Source organism: Labrus bergylta, chromosome 22, assembly GCF_963930695.1.
Source record: "Labrus bergylta chromosome 22, fLabBer1.1, whole genome shotgun sequence".
NCBI classification, from domain to species: domain Eukaryota; kingdom Metazoa; phylum Chordata; class Actinopteri; order Labriformes; family Labridae; genus Labrus; species Labrus bergylta.
The window spans coordinates 12079441-12093239 of record NC_089216.1 but is presented as its reverse complement, the minus strand read 5'-3'; the positions used below and the strand labels follow the sequence as shown (position 1 = coordinate 12093239).

The window sequence follows — 13799 nt, the reverse complement described above, 5'->3', positions numbered from 1 at the left end:
ATATTCATCAGTTATTATTAAGGGAATACAAGTTAATTGATTCTTTGACATAACGGGAGGACAGGCGCTTCCATTGGGACAACATGAGCTGTCGATTAAAATCTGTCAAAACATGCCCGCCCTTAATTAATGGTATCATTGATTTTGCAATTCATATACAGCGTACAGTAGTTAATCTTACTAAAAAACAAACTTGTCAAAAAAGCCTATTGCTATGTAGCAGACTTCTTGTTAAATTCCAAAATGTACCACAAAATTTGTATACATTGAGAAAAAAAAATCATTGACTTGAAGCATTAGAGGCAAAAGTAACTGTAAGCTAACACATCAACACTTGAGTACTCTACAAACATTTACATTACCCTCTAAATTATGTATTTCAGGTTATTTGCTGACTCGCCATAGTCTGGTAAAAAGTAGAAATTTCTACTACCCTTTAAAAATGTCCCATGAGCCTTAGCTGTATTGTGTGTTTACTGTCTATGGTTTACTGTACATTAGCAAACATTAGCAGTCCTTACACTTTGCTATAGTGGCTGCCATGTAGCTACGTGCTAGCATAACTGTGAGGGTGCTAAAGTGTCCTGCAAAAATGTACATGTCGTTTATAGTTCCTTAAAAAATGTCAGGCAGCTTTAATAAACATTGTTTTATTTGTTTTAAAGTTAATTTAAAATGAATTTTTAGTGATAAACAATTTATTTATAGGTGTTTGTTTTGGCCTCTAAAATCCATTCTTGTCAGGTTACAGTACAAAGCGGCACAAAATAACACAACAGAAGAAAAATACATACACTGTACATATCCAATAAATTAATCTACTTTAAAAAATAAATAACGCATGTCAGAGGGAGAAAATGCTATGACCATTCTGAAAAAGTAGTATCTTTTTATTAAACAGTTTAGGATTAAATCTGTATACTCTTTAAAGCAAAAGCTGATTAAAAACACTCTTTCTTTCACTGTACACACCACAGGCGCCTCTCTTGCTGTGTCATGCCAGCAGATTTATTTTCAGCCAAATGTCTGAAAGGCAGACTGGAACCTACCATCCTATACATGGGGCTGAGAGAGAGAGACAGGGAGTTGTGGACCTCACAGCTGTTGGGATGGAGGGAAGCCACCAATACATCACGTCACACTCAGGACACACCCTGCCTACGATACAGTGTGGTACAGTGCAGTGGACAAGAGGTGGTAGAGAGACGGTGAGAGTTTGCAAAAACAGGCGGCTATAGCCTGCACAGAGGCTGGGATGAGAATGCTGAATCAGTGAAACTGCATGAAAGCCTGGGAGAGGGTGGAAGAGGGTAAACGGTAGGGGAGAGGAAAGAGAAAGGTAACAGCAAGGGTAGACTGGGTAAGATGCCCAGTATGTTGCTTCGTCATTCATTTCCTCTCTTATTTTTGAATGTCGAGCTGAAATTTCAGCCGGTTTTCCCTCAAGCTTTCCTCTTCGGTTAGGAGACTTTTCATTTCAGAGCTGCTTTAGAGAACAGTAATTGTATTAAGTTTAAACCCGGAACTGCCCCTGTACAGTTTTCCAGCACAGCAGAAAGGCGAGGTAAGGTTACAAAAATCAATATCTCTGCTCTGTGTTGCACTGTTATCTACAATGTACCCATTGAAATCAAAACTGGAGTGACTGATACATACAAAAAGAGAGGGGAAAACGTGTTTCTTTTGGTATCATTTGAAAGTTCTTCATACTGATCAAAAAGTGATGCAATTAGTGTATGAACAGAATGACAGGAGGATTTGAGAAAAAAAACGATGCATATTTTGTGGCATATGACTTAAAATCTCTCCACTTTTTCCACTGTATCTCTGCCTGCTTTCAGTCAGATGGAGGTTCTGTGTTTGCCAAGGTTGCCCCGGGTCGCGGTGTGTGGCGGTACCCATGGCAATGAGCTGTCTGGGGTGTACTTGGTTAGAGAGCTGCTTAAAGCGAAGAAGCAGGCGTTGAAGGAGGAAAAAGAGGAGAAACCACTGTCAGTGCTGATGGTTCTGGGGAACCCAAAGGCTGTGCAGCTCTGCCGCAGATATGTTGACACAGATTTGAACCGCTGTTTCACCCATGCCATCCTTAAGTAAGAAAGAAGTCAGAGCTTATGCTAACAGTTATGTTGTGTGTGGTGATTGGCAAGCTGATTTGTTCTCTGTCTCTCAGTTGTCCCTTGTCAGACAGGCCACCCTACGAAATGATCAGATCAAGAGATCTGAATGCCTTGCTGGGTCCCAAAGGAACTCGTGAATCGGTGGATCTTGTTTGCGACCTTCACAACACCACCGCCAACATGGGATTGTGCTTCATCGCATACTCTGACTGTGACTGGATCTGCCTGCACATATTCAAATACCTGCAGGCAAGTACTTACATTCAAGAGAAAAATCAGTAAACCTCACATGTTCAATAAACTTCCAAGAAACAAAGATTTGATATTAAAAATCTAACCATGATGATGATGAGTTGCTGGGATTCCAGGAAATGGCTCCTAATTGGTTCTAGTAAAACTTTTAGGTATTTCTAGTTCGAGGAACACTTTATCCTTCAGGGCCCACTTTATCCTTCAGGGCCCCCTTCAGCTGTGTGGTTCCTCAAGGCTCTGTTTGTGGGCCTGCACTCTTTCCCCTATGTATAATCCCACTGGGCCCTTTCATTAGTAAGCATGGAATCCACTGGTAGCAGCTATATCACATATAAAATTAAATGGCATGCAGCCTTTAAAGACTCTGTTAGACTCTATCAAGAATATTTTTATCTTGATTTCCGCCAGGGAACATGATGACTTTTCTGAATGTTAACCTTGTTTTCTGTTGCCTCTGTTGCCTATAACAGCTCTAGTTGTTTGAAATGTACTATATTTTTGATAAGGCTTAATTTGACTCGACCATGCTTGAAATCTAAAGTTCAGTTTGATGTGTCACTCTAGATGCAGCTGCCCGACGTACCAATGAGGTACATCCATTTCGACGTCTCTAATAAAGAATCATATTCTCTTGATTCAGTAGGAAAACACGGCTTTGGTAAGTTTTTAGCAGAACACCAACTTGTCCAAAGCATTTGAACGCTTGATTATCTGCAATGTTTGACATCTAAAATTCATTTTTTTCTACAGCCATGGAGATTGGCCCCCAACCCCATGGGGTGGTGAGGTCAAACATCTATACAGCGATGAAATTAGGCGTGCAGCACATGATGGATTGGATCCATTTCTTCAACTCAGGTGCAAATGAGTTCAGGTTCCACAATGGGTATTTTTGGCCTTGCTACACTATTAACAAATGTTGAAGCCCTTTTTTTTCTTAAATCCCATGTTTGCTTGTTTTCTTCTTTTTCAAGGTACTATTTTTGAAGGAGGACTTGTGGAGGTGTTCACCATGGTTAAAAACATTGACTACCCAAGAGACAGTGAAACACGCAACATCACCGCAGCCATTCATCCTCAACTCCAGGTACACTCTGATAAAAAGTGTGGCCTTAAGCTTTAATGAAAGAAGTTTATCTTTGTAGGATTAAATAAAGGCCAATTATTTCCTTATAAATAGCCAATGACAAGGAAAGTAGAACAAGGAACTAACAGGCACTTAACATAATTGCCACTCAATGACCATGACAATGAATTACAGGTCAGCTTAAATAACATAATTAGGCCTTTTGAGAAAAAAGATCGCCTTTTGTTCACATGCATTTCACACTGTGCCAAGATGATTCATATTTAATAACTTGTCTATAACCTTGCCTGCTGTTTATAGAAGATTTAAATTTCTTTTCCAGTAAGTGTTTGTATGCGTGTGTATGAGGTGTCATTTTCTTTGTATTATTAAACCATGTGCAGTCTGAATGTTCGCAAGGCAGGGTGGAGCCCTTTGCCTTTAGGGCATAACAAGGACGTTATAGACAATGATGTCCACAAATTGTTTTACATGCCATGGCATCCTGTAAATCATTTACCATAAACTCCACTGGATTACATAATGGCCTGAGTATGTAACATTTCTGATTATTTTCCCAAGATAGGTTTTAGAAAGAAATATGTAACATGATATTTATTACAGACGAAAAAATAATCATATGTTCAATCGGTACATTTCTAAAAATACATTTTCTAAGTTTAATCAATTAGGTATTTGTAGTCAGTAGACAGCGGCGGAGTGTGGAAATTGGAAAATTTCAGTGTGGAAATTTGTAGAAAAAGTCACATCAGGGGTCACATCAACAGCATTAAAAAACACCCTTAAAATAATTAACATGTGTTTTTTTGATCCAGTAAGATCATAAGCTTTTAGGTTACTAGGTTATATGTACTGAAATGTACATCTGCTTGTTTAAAGATGGAATAAAAAACGACACACAGCCGTGAATGAAAAAATGAAAACATTGTGACTGTGTGAATAGTGATCCCACTGCAGCCTTGACATGTGACTGAAGAGTAGAAACGGTTGGATTGAAACAAAAGATAATAGCGCCTTATAATGATATAATGATAATGATAAGGCTTTTTGTAACTTCTGTGACTTGCATGACTCACAGTCCTTCTATAAATAACTGGCTTTATGAATTAAAAAAAACAAAAATATTTCCGCTTAAACCGTCACACAAATATTCAATGTGATCTGTGGTGATGTCAGGGATGTGGGTTTGAGATGTTTATCACCAATCCTGAGACTCACAGAGTTGTGCCAGTATTGCATTCTTGCAATCCTGCCCTACTTCAGTACATTTGTGAGGGACACCCAGGTGATTACTAACATTAGATATAATGGCAAGTGTATTTTATTCAGTTGCTTTGTAGGTAGATATACAGTAAGAGGGATTCAACTCTCATATCTGTGATAAGTGTAAAACTATAGCATTGCTAAAGCTCTGAAGTGGTTAGCTTAAATGGTGAACTAGGGACAAGGGGTTTAGCTAACATGTTGGTCTCCAGTCAAGGTTCATAACTTAACAACTACCCAATTATCTAAAGCTCAACAGGAAGAGTAGGAGAAACAGGGAAGCCTTTACACATACTCCATGTTATCCTCATTGCTAGCATAGCTATCATAACAAACAGAGGGCAATATAGAACATATTCCAATTGCTAGCTTAGAATAGTATAACAATTTAGGCTAGCCCTGTTTGAGATATATATTTAGGTACATAGACTATAGGCCTCATTGTGAATGGTTAAACATTTAAAATCCGAACAAAATAAATGCAAACAAAACTAGTTTAAAACCTCAAAGCTGCTGTTAAACCTAATCTGTAGAGGTTAAAAGACAAATTGTAAAGCTCACTGTTATCGCTACTTAGCATTCAATCTATAATTGTTTTTTCTTTCCCACAGGACAGAGACTTCTGCCTGCTTCACCCGGGAGACCCGTTGTTCCAGACATTCTCAGGTGAAACACTGAGTTATAAAGGAAAAGAACCTCTTTATCCTTTCTTCATCAATGAATGTGCTTATTACGAGAAGGGCATCGCTCTCTCCCTCGCAAGAAAAAGGCGTGTGATCATTCCTGCAATCCGGGTGCAGACAGAGGAGGAGCAACAGGCTAACGAAGAGAATTTTGCATCGGAGGAAGAAGATTGAGGATGGACTTGACATGATGAGACTGACGTGACCATGAATTCAATTTTACAAAAAGCGTTTATTGAAACGACAGCTGATGATGGACTAATCATAAATACACTCGCATACTGTACATTCACACAAATAATATTTAGGTGGAAATTTGTCATGGTTTCAGGTCCATAGAATGAACAACACATCCACTGTTGACTCACACAATTACAGTCATTTAGTGTTTACACTATAGAGGATTCAGGGAAAGAACAATTTCTTGAATTAAAATACTGAATATGCAAAACACATCTTGTTCATCATAATACCCATAAGACCACACACAGTGCATCATTTGCAGACATTCTTTAGTTTTTTGAAACCGTGAAAGGTGGTGCTTAATATATTACAGACATATAGCATGGCTTTTAGGGTTAAAGCGATTCTTTTCTAAATGTATTTTTATTTTATTTCATATACATTGTCTAAAAAATATATATTCACTACTGATCACTCCAGCAATATTCAGGATATGTTCAACAATAATTTAAGTGCAAAAGAATACTGTAGTTTATCACCATATGGCCTTTGAATTACATTCATAATGCCTTACAGGGAAATACGCTTTCCCTTAGATCCTGTTGAATGGAAATGACATAAATTAATAATACACAGAGGAACTTATTAAATAAATAATACAACTGAGATAACAAAGGATGAGGAAACCAATGTATGTAAGGACAACAAAACGAGGAAAGTTCACTACAGTTTTGACAAAATGTCCACCTTTGGGTTTTTTTTTTTTTTTAACTACAAAAGCCTAAAAAATTAATCAAAATGTTACAAATATGCTTGAAAATAACAAAGAAAGCAATACCATGGCTGAAAAAAAATATATAAACAAAGTCTGACCGGAATAATGGCATGAATAAATAAACATTACTTAAAAAAAGGGTGTACCAGATCGATTATAACAGCATGTATAGTAACAATCAATGCCAATCTCCCTGTACTCCTTACTAAAGCCTTGTTTCCCTGACTTTGTTTTCAAGCAGCTGAAGTGAAAGACTGACTACACAACAGCACTCTTATGCAATAAACTTGAACTAACATAGCTGCAGTTTCACAGAAACAAGCTCAGGGTGTGTCCAGTACATCTTACTCGTACAGCAAGGTGTTTTTGATAATCGAACAAAGGGGAAATGTCACCACACCTCACAGCAATTCAAGGTAAAATTGAATGGGAGCACGTGAACTGTCTATAATTACTCCACATGGCGCATGAATGCTGTGTGTGAACAGCTGTGGGTACAATCGGTCATTGAACCTGTTAATCGTAAGCTTAATATTCTCTTTTTAAAAAGTTTGGCTATCCATGGGAATAGTTAAACCTTGCTATATCATTCAACCCTCTCAGGTTTCTTGCCCTCTTACAGCTTTTAGGCATCTGATTGAATGTATTTCTAATTGTTAGTGATCAACTAAAGGGTACTATTTTCTTGAAAAAACTATTTTTCAATTGTGACCCCCCCTTATTCAGAACTTGGAATAATTTTTTGATAATGGAACTCAGATAAGCTTATCATTTTCAGCTTGCCGTTAAGTTTCTCTGACCATATGCTGCAATGTCAACATCTTTCTCAACCTTTTTGATAAAAAATTCCAATAACCCTTAACCCTTCCTTAATCTTTTAATGCAGCAGATAGGGTCATAACCATAGAGCGCCTGTACTTTAATCTATCAGAGGGCAAAACGCATAGATTAACCCACATCCCATTCCTCTGAGACCATTATAAAAAAAAAAAAGCATCTTGTTGTCTGGGTGGCATATTTCATCAGAGCAGGGATTCACTGCAGAATTGCAGTCTATGCCACCCTGTAGGCGGTCATGCGGTAGTAGTTCTGACTATGGCTGCGGGCCGCCCACACGAGCAGTGCAGCGGCCATCATGTGGAGCGGAGAGGAGATGAGGGCCAAGTAGAGGGACCAGCCTAGGGAGCCATCCACCTTATCAGGCAGCATTGACACCCTGTGGAGCAGGTCCATCCCAGCCAGGTAGCAGCACACTGTGGCTAAGGTGCAGAGTCCTACAGGGCACAAAATCAGGGGACTCCTTTAGATTATTGTTTTGAAACATACATTTCATGTTAAACCTGTTATAGACTTTATATCTGCTCACCATGGTGTGTTAACATGGTCACTGTGAGCATGAAAGTCTTCAGACATTATCATGAAGCTCAAATTAGGCTCTCAGCACAGCTAGCATAATTGTACAGTTTAGTGCCCTCTTTCAATAAAAAGGGTGTTTTCTAATAGATTCACGAAAGTTTCCCTCACAAAATTAAGATTTCCTATTTGCTACTGCACAAATTGATCATGAGGAATAAACTTCACTCTGATTTTGACGTGTTACATACTGCACATGATTTTTTTTAAATGTATTTAATTGTGAGTTGGTGCAAACTGATTCTTAGATGTAGTTGCTTGATAAACCATCATATTGACTTGAACAGTACAGATCTTACCAGCCAGCAGGTGAAGTATCCCTATGCCGAGGGTGGGGGCGAGGCTTCGGCAGAGGCAGGCACAGAACCCAGTCAGGCCCGCCAGCACCACCAAACCCAGGGACACCAGTGGCAGCAGAAACTGGAACCTCCACAAGTCTTTACGTACATGCAGACAAAGAAAGTAATGAGTGAGTGTGCATCAAAGCTATTGATTTCTTCATCTTAATCCTCCTTTTAAACATGACAGAAGAAACTGCCCTTATTAGGGACCATGTATTATTCAATATCACATATTGTTCATACATATTGTATTAGGCAGAGAAGAGGCTGAATCTGTTACAGATTTTACACAAAGCTTTATTATTAGAATAAGGGTTAACCTGTTGTGAAAAGACTTACATGTGCGCAGCATGTCCTCTCCACTGTTGTGGTTTCCGGGTTCTTTATATTTGGGAGTGAACTGCTGAGTTAGGCTGAAGCTTCGACACTCCAGCGCCATCTTTGCATCTGAACGACGAAATTAACACAAAGACCCTGTGTCTGAGTATTGTATTCATCCAGCTACTTTAAATCACTTTAGATGAAAAAGTATTTTAAAATATTTTTTTGGGCTAGATTCTTGAAGTTTTTCTCATTCAGTGGAACAACTGCAGCAGATGATTCAAGTCAGTGCTTCTCAAACTTAAGGGCCCTTAATTCTGTCATGCCCTTCCTTGAATGGGGGAAAATGTCCGTGACCTCCCTCCCCCCCCAACCAAATCAAATTTGTGACTGACAGGGCCCAGTTTAACTTAAATAAAAATACCATTAAGATCGTGAAAACATCCTTTTCATTTCACTATAATGTGTGTGTGCAAACACCCAGAGGAATAGCAATTATTTCCGCTTTCTATCAACAGCGTCATATCAACTTTAACTACTCATGATATAGCCTAATAGTTAAAAGATGTCAAATCAGATAACTGTATAAACGATGACTGTATATATTTTACTTTAATTCTTATATCGTATATATATATATATATATTTTTTTTAATCTTGTTAATATGTAGGCCTATAGGCTACATTTTTTAAACTTTAAAACGTCACACAACAGAGTGGCTTGATATAAATCTTCTCAGTTTAATCCGACTCTGTGATCTTTAGGGACCACAAGATCACACAGAAATTATAATAATAATAATAATAATAATAATAATAATAATTTATACTTTATTGATCCTGCAAAGGGAAATTCGTTTTTTAACACCCTGTCTAGTTAACATGCTACACAAACATAGGCAACATAGGGGTTAGGTGCCTTGCTCAAGGGCACCTCAGCAGTGCTCAGGAAGTGGACTGGCACCTCTCCAGCTACCAGACCAATTTCCGGACCAATTACCAAATGGTCCGTGCCGGGACTTGAACGAAATTTAAAGAAGGCTACTAGCTGCTTCTTGTAACACAGCCCAAATAGTTGATTTTAACATAAATCCCGCCTCTGATTGGGCAAATAGCCAACCATATGTTTGTGATTTTGGAAATCTCAAGTGGGGAACATGTTGAAATGAAATGTAAAAAAAACAAACAAAAACTTTAAGTGAAATGAATCCCTTCATCTGACACCTTCCCCAAGCAATTCCAGGAGTGAATATAATCAAAGAAACAGCTGATGGTCCTGTTTGCTTTTGTAGGTTATAAAGAATCTTCGGAATTAAATTTAACTCTGACTCATAACCAGCTGAAATCTCCTCACAGGAGCCTTAAGAACAACATGTATGACGGACAACGTGACGTAGGCTTGATGATGCTGCTTTAGTGGTGATCAATCAAAATAAACAGAATTAATCCGCAGTACATAAGAGCCACAGTAGAGCTAATAGCACCAGTAGCCCAAGCGTTAAAACTTCCTGCTTTACAGATTATATCTGCGGAATGAATGAGCCACATCTGATTGGCATCCACCTGAGACAAGGTGTGGCTCATTCTGAAAACACTTGTTTACAGTTTGGATTACTCATGCGCCTGTAGAAGAAGTGACAGAGCAGTGTAATTGGGCAGGTTATGACAGTTTTATAGGCTACATACCTGTTTCTTTGTACCAGTTCGCGTTGGCAGGGACGAGCACACATCGCCACCACAGGCCCACAGTCCCATTGAGGCGGAACAGTGTGTCGCTGTAGGTTTTCTCATCAAACTCCCCATCCATGAACTCCTCGTACAGGGAGCGCAGCTCAGACACATTGGCCTCTCCTCGGACGGTGGGGCTGCTGTACTGGTACCAGTGCTGCGTCCCGACGGCCACCGACAGATACACAGTGGCCAGTATGCTCAGCACACAGGCGATGACCAGAGCTGTAGCGTAGCGGTTGTCAACCATTGTTCACCGATCAAGAGACACGTCAACAGGGGATTAAGTTGATGCAAGCGCTCCACTCGTCGCTCATCAATGTCGACAAAATCTGCGATGGTTCTTGTCAAAAACCCTGGTCCGAGTCACACTGACATGGTCAAGTCTGCACAATATAGACTGGTGTACTGCACAATAGAGAAAGACAACATCCTGTGTTAATGTTTGGCACTCATCCCCAAACCTGTCCCAACAGTCAGCGTCAGCAGCCCTGCAGGCCGGGTTGGATGCGCCATCTGTTCCCTTGTCCCACTTCCACAGATGGTGGTTGGCCAGACGCTGCAGCAGATATCACACACAACAAGTCCGTCAATTCCGCACTAGGACAGTGAAATAGGCTGTTTTTATTATAGGAAACGATATGCTCCAATAAGCATTAGACTGCAAGTGCAAATTGGTTCTTTTGTCTTGGAAGGCAGGCTAATGCCGGTTGCACCCAGGATGAAGCGAATTGTAAACACACTAATCCATGCGTTTTCCGTTTCCGGTTCGGCTGATCATCAGGGCTACAGTAACCTGCATGTCCTCATGTTTTCCATCGAGGACACCGAGAGAGCAGTGAAACACAAGGTAGTTCGTTAGAGCAACGTGCAACACTGGGGAAATCAATCTTTAGTATTCAAGAATATGAGAAAAGTGGACTGGTCAACCTCAGTTTTTTTTTTAAGCTTAATGTGTGAGTTGCAACCAATCATTTTCATTTGATTACCTTCATTTCTTTCAAAGCTATGTGAGCAGTTTTTATCTCGTTCTAAAACATACTTAAATTAATACAACGCATCTTTCAAGACTGATGATTAATGAATTATGATTTTAAATGCCAGTGAGTGATGCCATAGGTAGGGTAGGTATCAGATTAACTACAAGCTGCACAGCACTTGTACATTAGTATGTTTTGGATTTTGTAGTTCACATATTGTTATAATAACAATACCGGTACTAGTTATAATAGTAATAATAATAATTATGGTAACACTTTAAATTAAAGGTGCACTTTGTAGTTTTGGGAGAGAAATGTGAAAGAAATTGGTCCCTGGAAAACTGTTTGAAGATAAAATGCTAGGCGAGACATTATGGTGGGGGGCTCGCAACATTGAAACCGTAATTCTCCTGGTAGCTTTTAAGCCCTATACAGTGTTCCAGGGACCCATTTTCTTCTTTGAGTAAAGTTTGTATATTCAGTTCAGAAAATATAGCACAGAATTGTTTCAATTCTCCAACTTTCAAGTTTCACCACCAAATCTACATAGTGCACCTTTAAGGTCACAATATTCACAATTAGTGGCTGACTACCTTATTCTAAATGACCATAGTCCATAGCAAATAGGCCATTAACTAATAGTTTGCACTTAATACCCTCCTAATTGCTGCTTACTGATAGTGAGTTAGTGAATATTGGGAACTGAGTTACAACAATAATAGTAGTAATACTACCACTACTAAGCCTACTACTACTACTACTTATAATAATCCATCCATCCATTATCTATACCACTTTTCCCGTTGCGGGGGGCTGGAGCCAATGCTAGTTGTCATTGGGCGAGAGGCGGGGTACACCCCGGACTGTTTGCCAGTCAATCACATGGCTGACTTATAGAGACAGAAATCCAGCCACACTCATTCACACCTATGGGCAATTTAGAGTCACCAATCAACCTAAAAAACATGTCTTTGGACTGTGGGAGGAAGCCGGAGAACCCAGAGAGATCCAACACATGGGAGAACATGCCAACTGCACACAGAGAGGTCAGGTCGAACTGGAATTCGAAGCAGGAACCTCTTCGCTGTGAGGCAACAGCGCTAACCACTGCACCACAGTACAGCCCTACTTATAATAATTATAACAATAATAATAATAATAAATAACATAGTTAAAATTGTAAAAGTTGTATTGCAATATGGTGCTCCATTTATTTTTGGGAGAGGCCTAATTTTTTTCTTTCTTTTTTTTTAAGTGGTCTCAAATTTAAATATTAAGTTTTTGATCTATTTTTGTCCTGCAGTTAGTTGGACAACATAGTAATAATCAGAGATATCACTAAAAATTTGACTCTATTTCACTTCCAGCTTAAAGCAGCAGCTCTCGATTGTTGTACAGATTTCCTCTTCCTTCCTGCTGTAAAATGAACAAATTCCTCATTTCTATTAGTGAAAGATAAAAAGTTTACAATTAAAAATGTACTCTGTGTATGGGCATACACATTTTCTTAAAAATTCATCTTTTCTCCGCCTGCAGACGACTCACCAAGACAAAGAATATCACGCAATATATACTTATTTTGCTGAGGGCGTGAAGATGGTATCCGCCTGCTCCACCATTAGATTCTCCGACTTCATGAAATACGGGCTTCATATCTCTATCTATGTCCGACGCAAGTTTGATAGCTCTATCTATGTCCCACATGGGCTTTATAGCTCCAACTATGTCCCACATGGGCTTCATAGCTCATTTCAAAAATCAAACGAGAAAATATAATTTCTTCAAAGAGTTTTTATTCTGATCATGGTAAACTTTCTGACAGGTATAATACAAACAGCAAAAAGTCTCACAGAATAAAGGTATGCAGTATTACATAAATATATTTTGAATAAATAAGAAAGTTGACAGTGCATTGTTTTTGAATAGATATCCCTTAAAAATAATTGAATACATTAGTTAAGGGGTGTGCAGCTTGAGATGTGTTCCTTTAAAAACATTTTTCTATCTATAATAATCCTGTTGAAGCTTAACATGAATTTTACATTTATTTGTGAATACAGACAGATTTAAATTATTTTAAGTTACAGTTAAACTTGTACAGAGTTAAATTAAATGAAGACTACCAAAATCCACTTTGTATTCTACCTTTTCACAGAAACATCAACAATTTCTCTATCTGCTAATGTCAAAGTAAAGACTTAAATACAGTTCAGGCAGAAATGAGAGTGATTTTACAGTTTTCTTTTCAGTGTGGCTGGTTTTACCTGTTTGGCAATCAAACAAGACAAGACTCAACAAGACAGCTTGAGTTACTCTCACTAGATAATTTACAGTACACAGTAAAGCAAGACACAATTGTTCATAAATAGTGCAATCATTTTCTGATATACCAGAGTCAAATAGAAGTGATGTTGTATTGTATTGTTGATAATTCTAATGATGAATAAGTGGACCAGATGTAGTCATTCTGTTTGGCCCAGGGTCCTGGACCCTCCCGGATATATACGTTCAGTTTCAACAGACAAATCTAATCCACTGTCATAACTACTAAGTGGCCAGTGCAAAGTTAAATTTATAGTGAGGTTGACGACCTCTTGGATATTTACTCACAACGCAATCAGTTTTCATACCAGTAACGGCAGTCCTGTTCTGTTTT

At 38.7% G+C, this 13799-nt stretch overlaps 2 protein-coding genes across 4 annotated transcripts; one reads left to right on the top strand and one right to left on the bottom strand.

Annotated features, from left to right (window-relative positions):
• The first annotated feature begins 105 nt into the window (after nt 1-105).
• Nucleotides 106-6354, top strand: LOC109980754 (N-acyl-aromatic-L-amino acid amidohydrolase (carboxylate-forming) B). 3 transcript variants are annotated; one of them, XM_065950303.1, is made up of 7 exons: nt 106-1208; nt 1846-2090; nt 2171-2366; nt 2934-3027; nt 3120-3227; nt 3344-3456; nt 5331-6354. In XM_065950303.1, the coding sequence occupies exons 1-7, from the start codon at nt 1023-1025 to the stop codon at nt 5574-5576; spliced, it is 1188 nt and encodes a 395-aa protein (XP_065806375.1). In that variant the 5' UTR covers nt 106-1022; the 3' UTR covers nt 5577-6354. The 3 variants fall into 3 exon arrangements, with proteins under 3 accessions (XP_065806375.1, XP_065806374.1, XP_065806376.1); XM_065950302.1 differs by having other exon boundaries at nt 1842-2090; XM_065950304.1 differs by lacking the exon at nt 106-1208 and adding an exon at nt 1215-1564 and having other exon boundaries at nt 1842-2090.
• Nucleotides 5615-10930, bottom strand: LOC109980753 (claudin domain-containing protein 1-like). Its single transcript, XM_020629251.3, has 4 exons — nt 10122-10930; nt 8454-8561; nt 8073-8210; nt 5615-7634 (listed from the first exon to the last, which is right to left on the bottom strand). The coding sequence occupies exons 1-4, from the start codon at nt 10411-10413 to the stop codon at nt 7414-7416; spliced, it is 759 nt and encodes a 252-aa protein (XP_020484907.1). The 5' UTR covers nt 10414-10930; the 3' UTR covers nt 5615-7413.
• Between the last annotated feature and the right edge of the window lie 2869 nt (nt 10931-13799).

Bases quoted from the DNA above. Each gene is read 5' to 3' on its own strand.
- LOC109980754 (XM_065950302.1), top strand. From the start codon at position 997: ATGCCAGCAGATTTATTTTCAGCCAAATGTCTGAAAGGCAGACTGGAA. The intron at 2,091-2,170 runs GTAAGAAAGAAG...TCTGTCTCTCAG, and splicing joins TTCACCCATGCCATCCTTAA to TTGTCCCTTGTCAGACAGGC. The intron at 2,367-2,933 runs GCAAGTACTTAC...GTGTCACTCTAG, and splicing joins ACATATTCAAATACCTGCAG to ATGCAGCTGCCCGACGTACC.
- LOC109980753 (XM_020629251.3), bottom strand. From the start codon at position 10,413: ATGGTTGACAACCGCTACGCTACAGCTCTGGTCATCGCCTGTGTGCTG. The intron at 8,211-8,453 runs GTAAGTCTTTTC...ATGTACGTAAAG, and splicing joins AGAGGACATGCTGCGCACAT to ACTTGTGGAGGTTCCAGTTT. The intron at 7,635-8,072 runs GTAAGATCTGTA...TGTGCCCTGTAG, and splicing joins GATACTTCACCTGCTGGCTG to GACTCTGCACCTTAGCCACA.